General features: G+C 29.2%; 1 protein-coding gene across 2 annotated transcripts in view; it reads left to right on the top strand.

The window, feature by feature from the left end:
- LOC129960667 (T-cell leukemia homeobox protein 3-like) overlaps window positions 1-25,244 on the top strand; it is a 69,700-nt gene that overhangs the window by 24,796 nt on the left and 19,660 nt on the right. The window contains exon 2 of one of the 2 annotated variants that reach the window (XM_056074222.1): window positions 8,573-8,804. In XM_056074222.1, the coding sequence (XP_055930197.1) occupies window positions 8,573-8,804 (232 nt within the window). Of the gene's footprint in view, window positions 1-8,551; window positions 8,805-25,244 lie in introns of both variants that reach the window. The other variant, XM_056074221.1, reaches the window with a different exon arrangement.

The raw sequence follows: 25,244 nt of genomic DNA, 5'->3' as shown, positions 1-25,244 counted from the left end.
ATTTGATATCGGAATACAAAACGAATTCCCCCCTGCATGGTGCTAAATTTCATTTTCATTTGGATTTTAACAAATTGGAAAATTTACTAAGGAACATGACATTACACTAAACTGAAAGAAAAAGCTTTAGAATTATCTTCTTTGGCATTTAGAAGGACTATACAAAATTTTAGACTCAAATCTCTTGACAAATTAAAAGTATTTTAGCAAAACCTTAGAAATAACGCTTTCAAGGTATGCATTATATAGAAAAGATATGAATGTTATTTGACGCGCATATATGTATAATGATTTCTAATTCCCACCTATCTTTAATAAGTGCAATCACGGCAGTGGTATTTATTTAACTTCTGATTATTGACAATGTCTTTTTAAGTTGAAAAATTGCTTTTTATGCCTATGATCAATACTTCCTATATAGGTAACACAGAAATACATGAAAGATGATCATAAAATAGCATATTTTAGAGAAACCGATCATCAGGTTCAGAAAATTCGATTAAATGGATGTAAAGAAATCATAATAATTTGAAAATGAAGGTTGTCGCATAAAGCTAAATGACAATATTGAAGTTTAAATAAAGTGAATTATAATAACTCTTGGGGTTTTATAATAACTCTTCTGGTCATGAAATGATTAGTTTATTCTACGCAGTTTTCAGATACTTGTAAAAGCTTTTTACATTGATCCTATAACTTAAGAATTCCACCGTATTCATTCTAGATAAAATATATATATTTCAAATAACCACCGTTTCTAAATTTTTTGTATTCACTTGAAATATTTTCATGCTCTGTTTCATATGAAATTACAGAATTAATTTTGATTTTTTAAATATTCATATCTTTTAAATCACAGTCATTAATTGCAAATTAAATATTTTAAAGCAATTTTATCATTAAAAATTATTTAATAATAATTATTTGTTCATATCTTCATCCTTCAAGTTGAAATCTGGATGTGAAATATTTATAAAAAAATTATCATCAGTCCATAATTTAACCAATCTCGATCCCTGTAAATGCTTAAATAAAAAAATATCTGTCAAATTTTTAGGATTTAGCACTTTAAAATATCTTTTATAGAAGAAAGTTTTTTAAAATAAGAAACAGATTAAGATTAACATTTTCAACATGTAGATTAAACTAAACTCTACAAACATATAGCTTTATTTAAGATAATTAAATTCTATTACATTTTTTTTCATACTTTTTCACATTTTTCATACTTTTTCATATGTGAAAAAATAATGTAATATCATGAGGCCTTTTCTGTTAGTGGCATTCAAACGTATGACGCTTCCCTTAGTACAAAATGACTGCTCATTTATTGACTAACATATAAAAGATTCTTGTTCAGATAAAATGTACATAATAATTTTAAAATGTTTGAATTGTTAATTACAAAAATTTCCTTCAAATGGTAACTTCTTAAGCAACTTCCAACAAAAATTTGTTACAAATATAAGTATTTGTTGATGATATGCTTAAGAAAGCTTTTTCCTAATACAGGTTTAAATATTAAGTTTCATTTTTGATTATTTGTTATTTCCAAAAAGTTGAAGATATCTTTAACACAGTATTGGAAATTTATTGAAATATCTCCCTTTTCAAATCTCAGTTGGGGCGGAAAGAACATTTTCCTTTCATGAGATTAATTTAGCAGCGAATGTCATTTGTAACTCCTTTTATACGCTCCTTTATACTTTAAAAAAAAATCAAAATCAGCATTCATATTTTTTTAACCCTGCAAAGTCTATATGCATTAAATAACCCTAAATAAACAAAAAAAACTTTTAAAGATTGAGCAACAACTGCTGTTTTCAATGTCTCGTTTTAAAGATAAGTGAATTTCTTTTCAGTTATCATTCAGTCCCCTTCAACTAGCATAGAATAAAAACTCCTGCTTGCAGGACTGCTGTTTTTTAAAATAGGTAATCATACTGAATCAATAGTTATAAACAGAATGTCATTCTAATCGAATAAATGGCAACCAAAGTAACATTCCCTAACAGACCTCACAAACTGGTTAGAAGGTGAAGCTCTTTCTTCTGCCTTACCCCGTATTCTCCCGAAAATGATAGGCCACAGCACTGCTTGCCTAACAGTTGCTATTTACATGGAATCCCAGAAACGACATAATTATATTCATTCCAGTCAAACGCAAATGATTGATGTGGTCTAGTAAAAAAAAAGAAAGAAAAGAAAAGAAAGAAAAAGAAAAGAAAATCCGCGTAGCGTACACGAGATATTCGCATCCAACTGAGACTATGTAATTTAGACTTGACTTCATACTACAAATATTATAAAAAGATTTATTTTGTATCAGAAGCTGGCCTCCGGTCTGTCATTTCTTTCGTTCTTTTTTTTTCAAATTAAGGCTAAAATTTGACATGAAGTGCATGACAGATTGCTGCACGAATCCGTTTGTTAGCTTCACGTGATACTCACTAGAAGAAATCGAACGAAGGTGTAAAGTGGTGTTTAGAACTGGTGTGGATTTAATTAAAAAATATTCGAAAGCATTTTAAATTGAGCAATCCATTTCATTTACAAAGGATAATAACTAGAAACTCGAAGATAGCAAAAGGGATTATTATGAATAAGTGGATGGTAAAATTCATTTACGAAAAAATATTTCAATCCGTATTACTTTCTCTCAAGCGATTATAAGAGATAACCAGGCCCATCCATGATCTCAACTGAGCTCTTCATCTGTTTCACAAGCATTTTTTCACTATTTTAAGTGAGAATAAATTTTAATATCATATAAGGAAACAAAAGTAGTAGGATATAAAAGCTTGCTATAGAGATTTTATATGCTTTTTTACTTAGATTAAAGAAACTGAAATGACGAATGACCGCTAAGTTATTTTGAACAATAATTTTAGCTATGGCCATAAGTTTATACTCATTTCATAGTTTTACCCAAGTCAATTCTTACTACTGATTGATTGAGAATCTTTTTTCTGTTGTACTATCTTATTTAGTAAAAAGCCTGAACATTTTTCAAATGACATTTGCATCTAAACACTTAAAAAGAAATAAAGGACTGCACTAAAAAAAAACAGGAAAATATAATTTAAGGACATTTTACCAAATTATATTCCAATGCATTAGGAAAAAGTATTCTCAAATCGTATTTCTTTGTGGCATTTTTTCCCTACTGAAAGAATTAATTTAAATTTGTTTTAAAAATGTGTACTTTATTTAATACACAAAATGAAATAAAAGGGAAAGGAGAAATTATTCATGACTATTATTTGATGCACAAAATGAAATAAATGGGAAAGGAGTGATTATTAATGATTCGTATGAATAGGGCACCAAGGAAGTAAAAACATGCAGTTTTTTTCTTCAATCAATTAGATTAAACTGTTTTTTAACTAAGTTTTTATTATCATGACTAGATGGCGAAATTTCAATCGAATCATAGTGAATCGTGTTAAAATATCTAATTTTATTTTGAAAAATCGTAAATTTAAGTTAAAAATGCAGAACGATTTGTGAGTTTTAATTTTTAGGCTTTTCTCTCTGTAAGTTTTAAGTCTGTCTCGCTTCCTTATAAATGACACCCAAGAAACTATTGGTTTAATACAGACGAAACAATTCATTGCAAAGTGATTGTGCTTGCTGTAAGCAAAACTCAACTGAAATGTGTATGTTTGCATATGAATTCACCACTAACGTTGTGTACTAGCCTGTTGCAGTATCAAGTTATACTACATCCTGCAATAGATGAACAGATTTTTAGCAAATAGCAATGATAAAATCATAAACTTTTCTCCCAAAATGGTTTTAGCGATTCAAAAACAAATATAAACTAAAATAAGACTCAGATGGTAATAGTTTACGTATCACTTTTTTCAAAGTTCAATCTCCCACCCGAAGAACATAACATTTGGGATCGTCCCTGCTTACACAACCTTCCCGATGGATATCTTCTTACACCTCTGGTGGGCGAAGATGACCCATGGGAAGCGTCTGGGAAACATTTGACCGCATAACGGTCAAATTTCGGAGTTATTTATGCATTTTTTTTAATTTTTTTTTTTTTATTTTAAGGGGAGTTATTTGAATCCTCCTACGAATTTTTAAACATCATGAAATACTTCCAATTTTAAGATTTTATATCGTTTTCAAGGTTTAGAAATAAGAAAATGCAGCAAATCAGATTATCTCAAGAGCACGAAATCGAGATATTAATAATCAGTGCCTACTAGTCAGAAATATACGATACGTCAAGGAATTCTTAAGATAGACTTTATAAAGTGAAATACAAAAAATAATTATTGTTTGCTTTCGTTTCTTTAAATTCAATTGCATTTGTGTCTATAATTTAATAACTATTTGAGTGCCACATCTATTTTCCTTGATGAATAATTTACAAAGCTCGCGTCGAAGCAACTTGAATGGTTGAAATATCATAAAAATAATACTCTTTTACCTCTACTATAAGTTTTGTGAAAATAAAAAGGCCCAGATTGACAAATCATGCTATACGGTGGTTAAATGTACATATGTTGTTTACTGCTTAAATCTACAAATAATAAAACTGAGTTGTATTGGTGCGTTATCATGCAACAAGTACCAACTTTTTCTTTCTCATATTCGGGAAGAATGTGATGAATTCTGGTTATCAAATACTTCCAAATATTTTAATAATACTTAACAATAACCTATAGTTAGATCAAATTCTTTGTGGATAATACATTTGTTATCGGTGCATGTAATGAACATTGTTTTGATTTCCAATTAATTTTTTAATTTTTTAACATATGGCAAAGGCTATTTAACCTTCATATACTTTTTCGCGATGTTTTATCATAATGACCTGTAACAATCGATTTCAAGAAGCCTAAATTATTTTCAGTGCTTAAAATGAATTGCTCATTCTCATTGATTTTTATTCAGTTCAAAGCTGTGTATAACACACATGCCAAATGGTTCGAATTGTTTTGTTGTTGTTATTCAAAGACTTCCAAAATTTTTAGGGACACACGGCAATTTTTTTGGACAAAATAGCGGTCCTTTTTAATCATTTCAGGTGTTCTAGTCTATTTATAATGCATGATGCTTTAAAAATTCCTTGATATGTTGCCAAAAAAGAAAACATTGGAATCATTTCATCCTCGTAGTTTCCAAATTTGAACAACCGAAATAAATGCTCGGAATTATTGTGCAACTTTGGTAATGGTAATTATTAATTATTGTACAATAGTAATTGAAAAAATGCTAAATGGAATCTATCCTTAAAATTGTAGATCCGTTTCAAATTTTTAATCCAATCGTTTCGGATTGGATTAAATCGGCATCTTCTCATATAGAACATGAAGATAAAAGTAAAACACATTGTAAAAATATACTAGAAGGAACACCCTCAACTGCTTAAGGACTAATAATAATGAAAGAAGGATTTAAGAATTGTTTTGCCTCTTTAATGCGTATCGCATTGAGCTTAATGACGAAAGTATGCATTAAAAATTGCACCAGATATCAAGTGGGTATTTTTAGATATATATTTTGATGTTCAGAAATGTGCAATAACAAAATGAAATACAATCTTTCATCCAAATTCTTTTTTGTCTGACATTTTCTATGAGTTAGAAACCTGAGATGAATGAAAAGTTTTCTAAACATTTACTCATACAAAAATGTGTAAATAACTTACATGTATATAATTATGTCAAGTAAATATCCATTAAGCTAATAATATTTAAATGTAGATGGGGAAAAATTTGTAAAAATTTAAATCTTGGTTAAATTTTTTCGATTCTGAGCTTTCAAAAACGATGTTGAAATTATAATTTCAATAGCAATGTGAATTGCTTATTAAGGTTCTTAGAATTTTTTACTTCTTTAAATGTTACCATTAATATGATTTTGCTATATTGTTGAAAATAGTTTTAAGAGAATACTGAATCTTTAAAAACGTGTACCATCTAAACAGCATTCTCCAAATAGTAACTGCTACGCACAGATCTTTTGAGTTTTGAGCCATATTTTTATGATTAAAAAAATCGTTTTTAATAATACGCCTTTAAAAGCAGTAAATCAACTAATAAATCATAAAACACTTATCCTCTTACGAATTACTATTAGTAATTATTATTTTTCAGTTTCAAAAAAAGATTAAATTAAAATATTGAATGACTGTTTTTTTTCCTTCCGACAAAACATCTATTTACGATTACACATTTCGATCTGTGAAGATGGTTTACTCTTTGGCTTCTTAAAAATACTCCTAGCTTTGATTAGCTAAAAAGAAATATTTTCAACAATGTTTCATCATGATAAAATGAATGCAAAAAGTTAATAAATCTAGAATTTATTCTTAAATTGAACTGAATACATCATACAAGGATATTATTACGGTCTATGATTCTTTTATTGTCATTCGTATGCTTTTGAATTTAGCTAATAAATCATAATACCACAAGATATTCTTCAGAATTCTAGAGGGAAAAGGATCGCCATTCAATTCTCGCAGTAATTTAGAAAAATACAAAGACAAAATCTTACGATCTTACGATTGCATGAAAAACGATATTATTCTTATTTCTAAAATTAATACAGTGAATTTTTGACTTTGAGCGTTTTTTTAAATTCAAACTTAATGCTAATATGAAAAAAATATTTGGTAACTTGTTCAAGTAACGAAATTACTTTAGATAAACATCTATGACTAAATTTTCATTTGTAAATATAATATATGGACTGTCAAGATCTTAGATGAATATAGTTTTAGAAATATTTTTTAATAAATTGTTACTTTACCTCTATTAATTGCCTAGTTGTACAAAATAAGTTTGCTTTTTCTTAGTCAGCAATTTTATTCTTGTATTTCTGGGTTTATGCAAAGATTTCTCATCTATCCTGTATTCTGAAAATTTAATTCTTTTTCTTCTAAGATGGTGATGTCTTTAATAAGAACGAAAAAGGATGCAACCGACAGTCTTTAAAATACCTAAACAAAATATCTGAAAGAATTAGCTTCTTTAAAAAACTTCCTGAAAAGGGTAGTTTAATCTCTAAATTTTTGTAAACAGAGATATTTCAAATTTTTTGCCCACTTATAATTTTAGGTAAATCCCATTTTATAGCTGGGTTGCATTTACATGATAATTTTGAGCCGAAATGTCTCTCCTAAGGTTGAATAAAAAGGGCGTCTCTATAACCACTTATTGTATGAAACCGTTAAAACCATAACGATTTCCTCTGGAATTCTCTTAAATTTTAAAGTAGATCCCAAAATGTCTGATTTAGCCAAAAATATGCAGTTATGTTACGGTTTGGATGTGGAATATGAAGGAGATTCTTTTTGAATTCTCCGTAGTTCTTATAAGTTAGTAATTGCAGTATGTTGTATCAAATTATTAGCACTTTGTATATATGAATTTTGGGCGGTTGATGACACTAAGTCAGTTTAGTCTTTTAGAAAGTCTTAGTTTAGTCTGGAGTTTTATTTGTGATAAAAGTTTCTGGTAAACAGTTACGTATATACGTATTCACTCTATTGCAGAAAAACTTACATTATAAATTTTCGATGATTCTCAAATGAAATTCTAGCTGAGAATTTAACCCAAGACAAAAAAGATCAAATATAGTTCACAACCATTCTTATTAATCAATTTTAATTATTAATACACCTTGCATTATCCTTTTTAATCTCCTTATATCATGTCTCATTATGTCTAAAATACTGCATTAAAAATTTCATTGCTAGTTCACTTTTACAATTTTTATTCTGTTTCTGTTTTTTCCAATGCACAAATGTATCACAGTGGTTTCACAATAGTTTTTTTTCTATTCCTAATTTTATTATTTTGAATTGATTATTACTATTATCGAAAAAGGTTTGCATACTTTGGTTGAAATTAAAGTGATAGGTTTCGCAAAGTAAATCGCATTCCTTTATTAAATAATTACAAATAAGCTATTATTAAAAGACAAAATTTCTCTTACACAATTCTCATGTTATTTATTGAATTGTCAAAAGTATTTCTTTAATATCCATTCATTTTAGATGTCAGCTTGGTTTTTTTTTTTTTTTTTTTTTTAAATATGATTTTTGTTTTGTTGATTGATCTCTGAAGAACCAATTTCTTTTTTAAAAAATTATTTTCAAAATGTGTATGTATGAATTTAATAATGCATAATTAGCATCTTCGACTGATACTTAAAGGCAACCGGAAATGAAACTTAAGATTGAAATATCTTTTACAGAAAAATACTTCGTCTATTTTCATCGTATTTATCGGACAATGAATAGAAACGAATAGACAAAAATGAAAAATAATTTATAGGAAATTTATTTAACTACTATTTATGTTTTGAATATTATTTGTATATACTGAAAGGAAAGAGATTGATAATTCACATTTTAATCTCATTTTAATTTTTGTTTCTTAAAGCTGCGAAAGATATGAGAATTTAATAAGAAACAATTTCAAAGTATTATTAGTGATATTTTTTTTTATTCATTCCATTTTGTCATTATTTTTGGTTGAATTAGAAATAATATTTCTGTTGTATACTGATGCTCTCGTAGTGCCTTTTTCTCTTCCTGCAGGTCTTCCCCCCGTCGCCCCGAGGAGGATCGGGCACCCCTACCAAAACAGAACTCCCCCCAAAAGAAAAAAACCCCGGACTTCTTTCACACGCATGCAAATCTGTGAACTCGAGAAACGATTCCACAAACAAAAGTACCTCGCCTCTGCCGAACGAGCCGCACTCGCCAAACAACTGAAGATGACGGACGCACAAGTCAAAACTTGGTTCCAGAATAGAAGGACAAAGTGGAGGTATGTGACACATGCAAAAAGAAATTTTATTTAAAAGTAATTAGATGCTCACATGTGTAGTTCGCTTAAAACTCAAAAATTAAGAAATATAAGTAAAAATGAATAATAATAACAAATTAAAACAAAAGTGCCCGACAATATCAAGTCTCATCAAATTTATATATAAAAATAATTTTATTTAAATATGACATGATGGAGAATTATTCCTTGTTTTTGGATAATTTTGTATATTTCTAATCAAAAATAAAAATAAAAAAAATTTAAAAAAAATTTTTAAAAAAAGGGAAGAAGACTGTTGACTTTTAAATGAAATATTATTTTCAAAAATTTTTTGAACAAACATTAGTTACAATTAAAAATTCTGACTTTAAATGTGTATTTCTTATCATATCTGTGAAAAATGCTAAAGAAAATGTGCGCTTTTTAAAGTGATTGAAAAATGACATTAAGCTAGTGTTGTTTTGAACGTTTTTTAATTACGCAGTTTAACATTCTCTGCTGATGTATAGTTTTTCAGTATGTTTCTCGGCTATTTTTTAGCCATGAATTCTTTCCAAAGAATTTTGAACAGTTGTGGGTTATAATAAATGATTTGGAACAGATAATATCTATGAAATATTTCTCAAATCAGCGGAAATCATCTTTTACGGATAATAAATGCTCTTTGATCACTTTGTTACTCATGTTCGTTTTCCTACTAGAGAAGATTCCAGTTATCGCGTTGTTTATAGTCTTCGGTTCTTTAATTTTATTACTTTTTCAAAAGAATTAGAATTTAAAATGAAACAATATTGATTTTTGGTTTTCATAAGCAAATTGAAAACTTTTCTGGCACACTTCACAAAACTGAAAGGGTAATTTTCAAACTGGGACTGGGTTCAGAGTCAGATTTGGGAAAAACATTTCCTTTTCTACTTTAATATTAGTAGAAAAAAAAATCTAGTGCTTAAAATGCGTTCAAGACTTAAAATACAAATAAAATTAATAACTGCCTTTACAGTATGCTAACAGAAAGAGAAAAAAGTTATAAAATTTTTTACTAGAAAATTACAACTGAATACAGTGAAGCATTTCAACAAGAATATCAGCGATATACCAAATCATGTTAGTATTAGATGAGGAAACTACACCAATCGGTATTAAATATGCGTAATTTTACAAGATGTTTGACCTGAATTTTCATGACATTTCATGATCATAAGGACTTCTTGTTTGTAGCCTTAATTAATTTATTTACAACTATTGTTATATTGTTATTTAGCATGGAATCACTATATTTAGATTGATTTATCATTTATTTATGTAGCGCTTGACTTGATAGTATTTATTTCAATTTATTTACTTGTTTCTTTACTTATTTCGTAATTAGCGAATTATTAAATATTTCTCAGCTGCATGAAATTTATTAATAAATTCAAAATCTTATACTCCTGAAAAAAATACAACTAATAAAAGGTACTGTAGTAGTTATATAAGCGTTTTGAGATAGAGTTTTGCTTGAATCACTAGACCCTTTCGTGATTTTTATGTCCAAATTACTTGATACTATACAAGTGATTACGAAAGCAATTTTCTGATGCTAACAGTGAAGATGTTTGGACAAAAATATTTTGAGTACTCCTGATGCATTCATGAAATATCTATGAATTTTTGAAAACAACGAATGAAAATGTTAAATAGGTTTTAAATTCATACCGTACAAATGAAATTGAATGAAAGGATCTTTAATTTATTTGAAATAAACCAAAATTTCCTCCAGCATTAAAAAAATATTAAATCCATGTATCTTTTATTGTAATACAGTAATGTCTTAAAGAAATGCACATAGAACGAAATGTGTTCCTTTTTCAAAAGAATTAGTTAAAAGTATATGCATTTAGGATTTTATCGTTTAGATGCTGGTATATTCGAAAATGATCCTTTCTCTTAAAATTTATGATTTATGAAACGTTCATTCTTGTTAACATGCCTTATTTTTCTTCTTGTATACAAAGAGAATGTATTTTAATTTACCAAAAATTCGAACTTGAGATCTTGAGGAATCTCCACGTTTCAGACGTCCACGAATCCAAAAAACACATTTTTCGAATTGTGTCTGCCTCTTTGTGAGCACGATGACTCAGAAATGCTTTTAACTAGATGGATAAAATTTGGTATACTGATTTTACAGCCCATTTGTAGATTTCTAACACATTTTAAATGAAATCCCTTGAAAGGAAATCTGCCTGCTGATTTCTAAGAGAACAGGATAACTACAATACAAAACGTAAAACACGGATAAATAAATCTCAGCACACAAGTTTGGCATATAAAATGTAGATTGTCAAATTTTGAACCAAATCTTTCGATTGACTGCCGATCGATATTTTGGCATACAGGTTTCCTTCTACAGTTATTTAAGAAATAAATAAGTAAAATTCGATGGCTTAAATCAATGAAATTCGATATGTGATCTTGTTACAAAAGTTATGTCACAATCCATTCTTTGTATAATGTTGGTTTCATCTTGTTGGGAAAAAAGACATCCAAAATACTAATTTTATTTTGTGCACTTGTATATTAAGCACATGCCGGGAATGAATGACCAACGGTCATACGATAGATTCAGTAAAAATACTAGATTCTCGCCAACGATTCATATTTCGCAACTATTCATAATTGTAGGCATTCGTGCCAATTTTATGCGGGAGGAGGAGGATGACACTTTGATCGGAATGCATGCGTGAAATTTCGGAGGAAGTCATTCCCACTGGTTTAATTCATTGCTGTAAGAAAAAAATGAACATTTTTCCATTTTCTTTATATAATTTACGTTCTCGTGACACGCCATCATTTTAAACAAGATTTATTTCTTTTAATCTTTTATACTGAATGGTATTTCGAGTACTTCATTTTGTTTAAGTTCTTAAACGCAAAATATTTTGCTGCTTTTCCCGGGCTTCAAAAATTAAATTAATAGTAAAAAGCTATACTGGAAAATACGCCACGTTGTGGCAAATTCGTTTATAAATAAAAAATTTCCATAAAGTAATTCATCCCTTGCTGACTCAGCGTCGAATTTAAACACGTAGTCGCTTGCCTTTTGCGAAAGTATCTTGTATCGTTTTAAATTAGCCCATTTGTACACTTTATAGATGACCCTTTATAGCCTCTGACATAATGGGAAAGGATTCTACCTTACAGTGAAAAGACTCTCAACCGATTTCATCCCTTTAGCACTTACCTAGTGTGTCAGTAACGAAGCAGGGTCGTTAACACATCATCACCGACAATGACGATTGTGCAGGCGACTGACAACGACCCAACACCCCGCTAATTACTCTCGGTAAATTCCAGTCTTCTAGCGTCATTCTTGAGCGCCCACAGGTTGCAAGCGTACTTCATATTGTAGGCTTCATTATTTCCTTTTAAGAATTCATTGTAAAATCAATGGGAATGGAACTCGGCCGCTGAAATTTAAAATTGGATGGAAATCTGTGGGAAATCCAACTGTGGGAAGGAATATTTATGATATTAGCAACTTCATAGGTTGCAATTCGTTTTGTAAAGCTTGTTATAAATGTTTCATAACAGCTATACAGGAAATTACAATACCATTAGTTTATAAGAAAAATAAACACACACAAGATAATGATAAGTTTTTAATGAAGCATTCTGAGAGAAATATTTATCGATTTAAAATTAAATTGTAGATAAGAATATATCTGGTTAGCAAAGCGCTGTTTTGCAAACTCAATGGGTAATGACGCTTTAAAAATTCTTAATTAGAGTTTATAAAAAGATAAACTGAATGATAAATTCTATTATGTTGTTTTTAAACAGTCAAGTAACATTAAATTTATGTACGGTAGTATCTAAGCTGCCAGTGTCAAATAAATCAGTGTCCAACATTAAGGCATTTTTTAAACGTTAAATAACAAATTGCAAGCAATGTCTTCACAAGATGCTTTTTTTTATCATGAAATTCATCATATAAATTAATATACATATTTGAAGACAAAAAGAAAATATATATTGTCAACAAATTGATCATGCAAGCGAATGTTATTGGAAATTAAAATAATATTTAAAAAATTAAAAATAAGGTAATTAAAAAAAATACGATAATACGTTGCTTCCTAACAGACTTATATTTTCTCGTTGTTGTTGCAACGGACTTGACCGATTTTACGTTGTTAATTTGGAAAAGGTACAGTGCAAATGAAAATGATTAAATAACACCTGACATCACATGCAATGATAACAATACCAACCAGATACTTTAAAATTTAATCGTTAAACTGATTGATCAGACCACAAAACTAACTTGCTCAGTCCGACATGATAAAAATTATTCCTCCAATCATTGAGCCAGTTCTTGGTAGCTATTTTGAATTCATTGTCTGAAGATAATCATATTCCTAATAAATGGAGAAGGCTCAGAAGATCCATTTACGATTATAGGGGAAATGGCGACGCATATCTTAATTGAAGCCCTGTACCTTATTCTTGTGTTTGAAAGGCAGTGTGTATCCTGACATTGTCATACGAAAGATAGTATTATTTATCAAAATGTTTTATCTTTGCATGTTCATCATAATCTTTAACAATTTTACACATCATTTCAGAAGCATAAATGTTCTTAATTCATAAGTATCGTATGACGTTCTGCTTTTCAACGACAGACCCTTTTTTAACGAGTGTCGACATTCCAGTCACAACAACTTACCAAAGCTCAATGAAATTTATTAACAATTAAACTGAAATTTCTATCGCTATCTATTGTTTCTCTGAAATGTAGAAAAAAAGTAATTTTCGAACGATATGTTTTACAGTAATGTTTCTTTCATCGACGCTAACATATCACGCCATATTATGAAAGCCATCATGTCTATACTAAAGATTTTTCACCTGTTATTGAGCGTATTTCCAAGATTAATTCAATAGCATTTAATCTATTTAATCTATATGGTTTAACCTTATCGATCTCACTTGATTACTCTTCAGGCTCGTTCTTGTCATTGTTTGTATGTTCTACTATTTCACCACCCTCATTTTACAATATTCATTAGAGATGATCCAATCATGAACAAAAAAAATAACAGAAGATTAACAGCAACGTACTTACTTTATTATAGTAAATCTAATTGACCTGGAGTCTTTAACAATGTTCACTCTAGGGCAATCTAGACATTTGCTTTTGACTTCCTGAATAAAATTTGACCAAACAGAATTTAAACTAATAGATTTTTAGAATATATATTTAGATTTATGATTTTAAATAATTTATTTTGATTCAAATTTTAAATAACCTATGTGAACGAAACGGGCTGTCTCTTATTCTTCTGTATCATAAAAAAATTTACAAAATGAAAAAATAAATCATTCTTATAAAACGTCAAATGATAGTATTAAAAATGTCATGTCAAAAAATGATCTAAACGTGAGTATTTGAAAAAAATATCTAATATCATAGAATTATTAAAAAATAAAATTTTCCTTAATAATTCGTAGAATTATTAATGCGTTTTTATTAATAAATCCACGAATTATTAATAAAAGACTATTATTATTTTTAGTATTACTAATATTAATTTTTGCTATAAGTGTTCAGAATTATTTTCAATTCTACGAGATCTCTCTTTTCAAGAATTTTTCAAATTGTAATTTAATTATCTACATTTTGTTCAAATAATTGCTTGAATATTTTTTTGAAAAAATCTTGATATTAAAAATAAATATACGTAATAAAATTAAAATTTTAAGCATCACTAATACTTATTAGTTGCATGACTATCTGTTATAGTGCGTACTTTGCATGAACAAAGTATATGCTAATTTCTTTTCAAAAATTATTTCCATTTGGACAATAATAGTGCAAAAAAAGCTTTTTTCTTCTTATATTTTGAAAGATGAAATAAACTAGCTGTCTGAAAATTTTTTATCAGTCTTCCTTTAGATAACGTTGTATTTGAGAACGCCTCATACAACACATGTCTACATAAGTGCATTACTTTAAGGAAATGCAAATTTTATACAAATGAACATTATACCATTTTTAAGTCAATATGTATTATTTTAGTATTTCGACAATAGTACAAAGTACAAGAACTATTTAAAAGCTTTTTTTAAGCTTAGCATTTTCTCGAAATAATAATTACGTACTGTATAGAATTAGTAATACGTGAGATCAGTTTTTCCTGCCGATCAGTTTTAAAGTATTTTTAATTGGACTGAGTAATAATTTAAGTGGAGAGACAAATAAAATAATCAATCAGACATGAAATCATACTATTGGGTTTATGCTTCCTGTGGAAGGGTTGGACCCCGAAAGAGGTCAGACGTGTGCTGGGCGATGGATGGTATACCCACTAGAGGTTGCGGAAACATGATCACGGAAGCAAATTATTTTGAGGTCCTTTTGCCTACTTTCAGCTATCAGAGCTTCACCGCCCAGAATTTCACAGCACATGGTGAGGGAATCATAGAACAGTGATTGTTTGAAAAACCTGGCCAAAAATTTAAAATTTAAGATGTGCCAAACAATAGTAAAAAATGTATTTCATTGCAACTACATAATTGGTACGTGTATCCAACATCTATTTCTGGAGCATGAGTCATATTCAATCGCTTCTATCTTTATTTGAAGAAATAAATTTCTATATGCGGACATACTTTTCCCTTAAGTTTCAGCTTTTTTATGACGTTTAAACGTATTTTTTGTTTCTTTATGAATTGATTGAATTAAATTTGAATCAGTTTTAAGTGTTAAAGAAACGAAAGAACTTAGTTTTAAAATTATGTACACAATTAAATACGTTTAATATTAATATAATAAAAAATTTCAAAACTTTAAAAAAATTATTTTTAAACCTTTGTAATTCCCATTTAAATATTAATCCAATTTTTTAAATGCGTACCAGGGTTTGTTGGATTTTTTTTTAAAAATATCTTCAAAATCTTTATAATATTAAGGACAAATTTCAACGAAAAAGTATTCTGTATGCAGAAGGCCCATTCATATAGCTCATTTTCCCAATTTCAAATATCTATAATTTTTTTATAAAATGATAATTTGAAAAAAATAAAATAACTTTTATGTCGGTAATTTTATGAGAGAATTCGATTTAAAAATAATTTCACTACTACAGTTATTTGTTACTCTGTTTACGTAGGCTTTTCAATAAAGAATGATCTCATATTAATAAAAATAGTTATACCGATATTTATCCACTAAATTTTTATGGTCTTTCTCAAAACATACTTATTATATCCAATACATTTATCTCATCTTTTTGTAGTCTTCAAACATTTTTTGACAGACCATTCAAAATCCTCTCCGCATATTTTACCACTACTTCTGGTAATGTAAGACGCTTACCAGGATTTTTTTTTCCAATTTCAGCTTGCAAAAAGAAAGGGAAAAAAATTCACATGCTATGATGAGGATGATGGGGAAGGGTTAACAGGAATCAGAGTTAAAAAGGGAATGGACAGGTACAATCGTACGTAAACAGGTACAATCAGTAGTTTTTCTATGAGCAATGTGAGTGGTCTTTCTGATAGGTTTCTTAACGTGATTCAACAGTCTGCTCTCCCTATCACAGCAGCAGTGCTGATTACTTCTGGTAAAGAAGTCATTGGATTCCCAGATCAACCTTCCTTTGAAATCTGTTGTCTTCCTTCTTTAAACATGTTAAGCCATATTCTAGCTGTGCTATAGGGAAGAACAGATTCCTCTTAAACTCCCTGTTGCATCATGTAGACTGCAACTAACGAATTTTTAAGGCAAAAACAAAATGTCAACGTCTTTCTCATGTGTCACATCAATTTTAGGCGCAGACGAAAGTGAAAGAACGCGTAGTTGGCTGGCTGTCAAGGCAATAGTGACGTCATAACCGTGAAACATGTGCTATCAATTCTTTTTTAATACGTTGCATATTTAATATTAATTCATTTTTCTCGATCTTTAACCAGAATAGAAGTATTAACTGATAATGGACTAAAAATTAAGCACACAGCGCTTTTAACAATGATTAACGCAAAAGTCTTCAGTGCTTCAAGAGGAACGGCGTCAATAATGAGGTGCTCCATGTGTGGAATCACATATAGCACCTTATATGTGACACCAAATAAATGAAATAAGAATTTGCTAGAAAATCCCGATGTTTTAAAATTTCGTTTGTATAAGATTCTTTAAGTACTTTCTCATCATACAAAACCCCACTTCAGAAGTGACTGGCTAGAAGTAAGAAAGCGGTGGCTAAGTAGTGAGGTCACAGCTTCGAGGCCGGAAATTCCAGATTTCAAACTTAGTTACCCTTAAGATCCGCCATGTATGTGAATATGGTGGACGGTAAATCTGACATATTTAGCAAAATGTCCTCCCGTTGGTGTGATAAAAAAAATATGGGGAAATAGTACCAGTCTAGGTGCCGTATTTAAGCAAGCAGTAACTAAGCAACCATACTTATTTAAGAACAATCAGAAGATACTCCTAAGGCCAGGAGTAAACATTTTATACTGTACCATTAAAAGTACTTCAAAAAGTTCCGCAGGAGATATTGGAACAGAGACGCCTTGAACTCATATTTTCACACAGTGATCCTTTTATTAGCTGTTCTAGATAAAGACCAGGAAAAAAGAGCAAACTGTATAATAGCGAAATTCTACAACATCTATTTTTAAACTATGATAATTAAATTTAGATTAAAAAAAGAATAATGAAGAAAACGAATTTGAGTGAGAAGATGGAAACTAGAGTATTGGAAAATCAGATAAAACCATATATAGACACTGAATCTCAATTTCGATGAATATGCACATTATATATACTGAAATGTAAAAATAATTAAAATTTTATCAGTAATAGAATTAATTATATTAAACCTCACTTGTAAATAAAATATATCTGAATTTTTGGATACATTTTAAATTATGTAAAAAAATAATGAAGAATAATGGTGTTTCTTCGTTGTTACATAACATAAACATGGCTCATAAAATTTTATTTCTCAATATTGATATTTCTCCGAATCCGAAAGATGGCTCTATGAATGACCTGATGATGATTTAATGAGAAAATTTTACTTAGTAGTTATATCATATGATTTTCAAAATTAAAATCTTATGAATTTTTTTTGATGTAGGGTTATGAAAAGATTACATCTGTCCAATGTTTTGCATTAAATACAGGGACAATGTATCAACGCTGCTATTAAATTTGTAAGTCCGTAATCTCTTGAAAATGCCTAATACTATGTTCAATTAAAGATTTTCACATTAACATTTATAAATTTTAGCAATTATAGTGTAAACAATTAAAGGCATTTTGTTTCTATAACTAACATTTTTTAACGTAATTTTGCAATCTGTCCAAGTTTTTTCTGCTTATTTGTACATATTACCAACATAAATTTAATCAAAAATCAACAATGATGGTTTCAACTTAAAACCTTATGAAAAATATTTTGGCCAGCATTTTGCTACAATATTCCATTATGCAATTGCACGAAAAACTGTTGAACTTGCGGAGATTCTAGACAGAATTTAATCATGCCATTTTGAGGAAGCACAGAACATGATTCTTTCTCACGTTGTGACCCATGTATGCCCATGCCTAGAATGTCGCAATGCATAAATGGCATTCGATATATGTGCACTTATGTTGATAACATGTATCCATAACCCATACAATTAACTAATATATATAACACAAAATGTATTAAAGCGAAGAACTGCCAAATAAAAATTCATATTCTCCATAGAAACGGAACCAGATATTCATTATACAGATAAAAATTGTTAAAATTCATTTAATATCACGTAGTTAATGGATTACTTTCATACGAAAGTCATTTCTGAATTTTAATTCAGATTTTTTTGTTGAAGACTCTTTATTTTTCATTGCAATTAATTTTTTCTGTCATAAAGATAAAGCATTATTTCATCACTTATCTAAGTTCCTAACCCTTCTGAGATAAGCTTGGAATTTTTTTATCTATTAATTGGAAATTTTTCCCTTCATCACTCTCTCTCTCTCTCTCTCTCTCTCTCTGTATATATATATATATATATATATATATATATATATATATATATATATATATATATATATATTCTATTTTGGACACAAAATTGTCATTGAGGTTATTAGAAATATACTTCTTATATAAAAGCCGATATGATACTGGTATAGAAAGTTTTACAGAATTCTCCAAATTTCCTCCTCACTGACATCTCTGAAAGAAAAATTGAAACTTACATCCCATATTTCGTCGCATGTTATACACGGGTGCTTTGAAAGGCTGAAGAACAAGTTAAGCCGCAAATTTTCGGCTGTTTCATCCCCAGTTTGCCGCAGTTCTAAACAAAGTTACATGCATTTCAACAATATACTGCAGGATTTGAAATAGAATCTTCTGAATGGATACCGCACCAATCTTCATTGAAAGATTCAAAAAACATTGACCAACTGTGGGTTGTCGGATCTATTTCCCTCTTTTCCAGACTGTGAAATTTCCCAAATGCCATTGTTCCCTTTCTAAAAATTACCAGTTACGGTATCAATCTTGCATGGTTTATGGCAGGACATCCAATTTATCTTGCTCGTAATCCCTTCTATGTAAGCACTTTGTTTAGTAGCCACCACACAAAGAATATTGAAACAATGGAACATTCGATTTACTAGCGTAAGTGAATGGAATATGTCTTTTGGAAGCATGAATTTACCCATTGTTACCGAACTTTGTGGCTACTAGAATTTTTTTGTTTATTTTTTAAGACTATCCAAACACCATGCCGTCTCAGTGATAACCTTGGTTTATCGCCGAGTTGAATGACTCAAAGTAATAATAGTACTACAGATTTTAATTGTTATTGTAATATGTACAAAGATGTGTTCCCTTATTTTGCTATTGCTGAGCACTTTTGAATAATATAATGTATTATTTTAACGGCAACATACAAACATAGATTTTGTTTTGTAATCCGGTGATGCAGGTTCTTACAGAGTGAGAAGATTACTTAATTAATTATTCTTTAGAAACAGTTTCAAAGTGAAACAGCGTAAAAGAAGTACTAAAGTTGTTTTGATTTTTAAACGTGTTTAGTGTTTGTTATTATGGGTTTACGAGAAGATATGTTTTTTTTTTAAAGAAATTTATTATCATGTGAATGCAGTATTTTTAAATATTTTTAGAATAAAGACACGTTAACAGATTCAATAGCTATAAAGTGAGTTTTTAACAGACTTGTCAATAACTTTTAATTGTACATGGAAAGATAATTTTATTATCATGTTACTTTCATACTTTTAGGGATTTTCTGAATATATTCTCACATATTCAGGAGATTTATAAATATATTTTGAAATTACACCATAAAGCTGCGGGTGATCATTTTTAAATGGATTTCCAATTTTTGTGATTATAGTAATATGTTGTTGTTTTTTCTTCAAACAAATTTTATAAAAAACTCGCAGTGATATTCTCCCGAACAAATTCAAATCAGTAACATTCTTCATAAATTTGTTGCCCTTTCTATTTTCAATTCTCTCATAAAAGGAATATTTATAATTATTTTTCCTCGTCTTTTGAGTTGGTACTTTCAAAACATTTTCCCTCCCTTTATAAACAGTGAAATTAAAAAATTGTTCCATTAATTTTGCATAATTCATTCTTTTCTGGTTTTTTTTTAGAATTTCTAATAAAATAATGGCATAGAAAGGTTTAAATTTTACAAATATTATAAGAGAATAGGTAAAATGCATCCAAAAATGTAGATACATTTTACTTAATTCAATAGTGCAAGATTGGATTCATCAAAATACCCCCTTCCCTAAGCTGAAGTGTCCCCCCCCCTCTTCTTAACATTGTTTTGAAAATGAGATTTGCTATCGAATTAGTGGTTTTTTTTAACTTATTAAATAGTGTAAGATCTTATTTTCAAAACATGAATCGGGTTTGGCAGTTGATTCAACACAATAACATGCGTATCATAGGTTTGTTCAATAAGTAGATTGCTTGATTTCACTACGTGCATATGAAAAATTCCTCTACATCAGATCATTGGTCAAGCAGTCAAAACTTAATTTGTAAATTTATTACAGTATGAATAGAATGTATTTTACTCAAATCCAGCATTATGGCTACAGTTGCAGCTGTACAATATTCAGTGTAAGAATCGAATGATTGTCAGAGAGATAAAATAAAAATTGAGCTGAAATAATAAAAAGGTGAATAAGAGAAGAGATGTAGAGCCAGCTAATATTCAATTGAAATAACAAAAAGGATAATGACGGTATAAAAAGACATCATAATTTTAAAAATTAATTCCAGTTTTCGAAAGTTTGATTTGTTTATTTAACATGGTCGCTGTTAAAACAATTCTCTTACTACACTGTCAATTATTCATTATTAGTTTAATATTAATTCGTAATTGAATATTAATTCTTACTACTTTATACGGGACATCTTTTATCTGGTGTTTTTTATAATTTATTTATTCATGGCATCTTTTCAACTGAAAAATAAATCGCCACCCCATGTTATCAAGAAAAGTCTTTTAGTACCGCGATTATGTTTGAATAGGTAAATAAAACAGGCTAATGAAGTATTATTTGCTAATAAAATATTTGTTTGGTAAATTCAATGTAATGCCTCGGATTGCGAATTTCTGTTACAGATTATAATAGAAGCATTCTAGTGAAATCGAGATCTATCGTTTCAGAATCCTAGCTTTCACCCAATTAAAGCAAAGCATTCACTGTCATTTCGTTTTATCCACATCTCTAATGGTTTTCACCACTAACCGATTCTTTTGTTGTGCAGAATGTGTTTATCGAGAAACACGGCGAAGAGTTTTTCTGCTTCATCGCGTTCAGCGGTCGCCAAATGATGAAGGAAGGCCTCGAGGGGAAGACGTTGATGACGCGATGCGGGTGATTTACATGCGTTCTTCCGATTATTGAAAGGACGGGGATCCCATGAATTAAAAATGAAGCGGTTGGAGGGAAATAAAAGAAAATCTAATTAACAAACGTAGGTTTCGAACTTAATATGAAATGAAAGTAAATGTGTGGTGAATACACGCATGAAAAACTGGACATTTTATTTTATTCTAATTAAGCTGAAATGACCACTCATCGCAATTTAGCAATTCAAAATTGTGTCTGAGATTTTCGGTAACAAAAAAAAAAAAAAAAAAAAAATTCGAAAAGCTGATGTTTGAAAGAAATCGAATTTCTATTTGTCCATTTATTTTAAAATACGATAAAAATGTTTGAAAGTAAATTATGATGTATGTATTTTTATCTTGACGCTTGTTCTGAGTTAATGCATGACATTCAGTAAAAGTATTCAAAATTTGAGTACTATTAGCTAAATAATAATATGAGTACTTAACAGTTTAGTATTTATAATTTTTTTCTAGTAATATCATAAAGAAGCATCTCATATAATCTAAGCACAAACGAACATTATTTGAGCACATCTCATATAACCCGAGTATAATCTAACAATTTGATCATTTTAAGTTTTGTAGTTTACTTGATAGAATACATCAAAATAACGGATAATAACGTGTAATAGTTCAAGAAATTTGCCAAGGAAAACAAATGACAATTCGTTTTTCTCCATGTTCAATTTTTTTCTGTAATATTTTGTTATTAAAATCTGTGCGCATCTCTTTTATCCCGCTTTTAATTCCTTTTACTGACCTCATAATAATGTTAGATTTCATATACATATAAATTTGAATGATTAAACTAATCAGCAAAAAAATAGATCGAATGATAAGTGAGTAGAATCCAACTCAAGGCCAAGCCGATTTTATTTTGGAATCCATTGCATGCATTGTTGGAAGAGAAACGCCAGAACAACATAACGTTAATCAGGCGACTGTAACATCTCATGTTCGATAGGCATATAAAAAGGAAATAAGTTCACTTTTTATCTTATAGCAGTAGTGTCTGACAAAATATATCATAGCGAATACGCCGAAAATTAACATGATGTATATGTGTGGTATATCCAAATTACGAGTAAATAAAAGACAGGAGAAATTTCTTACTCGTGTTTTATATTAATAAATATCATGTGCATTCATACTTCAGTTATAACAATTATTTTTGAGATCAGCATGATTTTAAACTACAATAAATATCACGCATAAAGGGATTAAATTAATACTTTTTTTTTTTTTTGTAACAACAAATTCAAGACTGAGATTACAACAAAGTTCATGTTTTATGTCTGATGCTGACATATTGCATCAATGAACATGGCAATATTTTAGAGATATTTATTCAATTATATCTTCCTATACCACCTTCATTTTCGTCTACCAAGATATGGCATTTAAAATTCTGTTTACTAAGTTTCCGTAATAAAACTACATTTTATTTTTCAAAAAACAGAATATAAGAAGTCTATTGTTGCATGCACACATTCATAAAAAAGCAATATTAAAAAAAGCAATCGAAGACGTGAAATATTGAATCTGAACAAATATGAACGCTGACATTGGCAAAATAATATCTAAATATTGGTTCCACCTAAGCTCAAAGCAGATAACCCAAAAATGAAGAGTTAAAACAAATAAGTCCCACCTTTACTTGAACTGTCAAGGATTTATCTGCTGCTTGCTTACTCTACACAATGGTTGATCGCGATTTCATTTCATGATAAGGCTTAAAAACGGTGCATTTAATTACCAGTAAGCTGTATTCATAGTCTGATGTGCTGTTTAACGCGTATATCCGCATCCCTTTCCCCTCTAACCATTCATTCAAATTACGACAGAGATAGCCTTATTGTAATGGATGATCTAACGATTAGAGGAGCTATCTTTTTTTTTTTTTTTTTTTTCGTTGAATGCCTCATCTGTCTGAATTTGAAACGCATTACTACTTTGAAGACATATACATTCGTCCCTCAAGATATATAAAAAGAAAAGAAAGAAACAAGCACCTATGGTTCCAAAACGCATTTGAAAAGAATAAAACAAAGAAAAAAAATGTGTTGCACGCACAAGAAACTACAGAAAGCGAGAAGGTTAAATATAAAAAAAGGAGGAGGGGGAAGGTGGAGGCTTCCCTTCCCTCCTTTTTTTTTCCTTTTGTAGTGGGTAATGCTCTGACGTCACCAGTGCATGTCAGTGAGATGCAATTGTTATTCATCTAATTGCGCACGATATGATCTTCCGTCTATTAGAGACGTTTTCGACAAATGCGCGAGTCCTTTTGAACTACGGCTTTTATTTAGAAGAAATCTGCTCGAAGAAAGCAAAATAGATAGCAGGTTGCAAATAGAGTCGTATAAATCTGGGAGGGATAAATTCTCTTCATAAATTTTAAAGCAAGAGGGGTCCATTTTATTTTTAAAAGGGAAAGCAAATGGAGTCCGTCTTAAATGAAGAAATTTTAAAAAGATCATACATTTCCTATGAAATTCTTTTTTTACATTATGTATGATATTTGTTTTATCAAAATTATGAATAATTATATTTGTGAAGAATAAATTTAAAGCTCTTTTAAACTTCAACATTTATTGAAACAGAAATTTACGATACATCTTTGATACATTAAAACTTCATCCAGATTCTTAATTCACAGATTCTAGCATGGATGTTTTTGGAATCCCAAATTCCTTCATGCTTCTTTATTTTTCAATTATTTGAAAGGCACAACATAGAAATTGAATTTATTTATGTAACAAGCCATGCGAATCCATTCTAAAAAAAAAAAAAAAAAAACTTGTATACATAATATCTATATTGCTTGAAATTTTGCAGTATCTCATAGAGGGTACGGTAATTTCTATTACTAACAGCATTTCTTAAAATAATATTTTTAACATGGAGAACTATCTATGATTTTGATAAATAGTCTCAAGGAAGATCTCAGTTGTGTTATATTTCACTCCTGAAAATTATTCTTTAGAAACGCCCATCAGTGCTTGACATTAAATCGTCTGAATTCTTTGTGTCTTCATCTATTCGTAAGAACTGAAGCGATAAACTAATTGGTCCGAATGCTGTCAGGTTAATATGTTTATCGCATATTAGCATTCCTTATCGTTAAGATTTTTTTTTTATTAAAGACTTTATAAGGTTGTTCATGTATTTCATTTTTTGTTAGTTTGAGTTATAAAATCGTTTTTGAACAAATTAATTTGTATTTCAAGAGAAAATCAACTGAACAACGAAAAATAAAATCCTCAAATTGCATATTAGCAAACAATTTATTAATTCAACATAAATTATCGCTACGGAATGAGTGGTTTTGCGCGTAACTGAACGAAATGTCTTCATAAATTTGAATGATCAATTATTCACAATTTTGAATGATCAATTATTCACAATTTTGAATGATCAATTCATAATTTTCATTTCATAATGAAATAATCTATTAGTCAAGATTTTTTTTTTTTTTTTTTTTTTTTTTGACATAGAAAACTATGA

The sequence above is a fragment of the Argiope bruennichi genome, chromosome X2, assembly GCF_947563725.1.
Source record: "Argiope bruennichi chromosome X2, qqArgBrue1.1, whole genome shotgun sequence".
NCBI classification, from domain to species: Eukaryota; Metazoa; Arthropoda; class Arachnida; order Araneae; family Araneidae; genus Argiope; species Argiope bruennichi.
The sequence above is the reverse complement of the archived record's forward strand: the minus strand, read 5'-3'. Positions and strand labels throughout refer to the sequence as shown.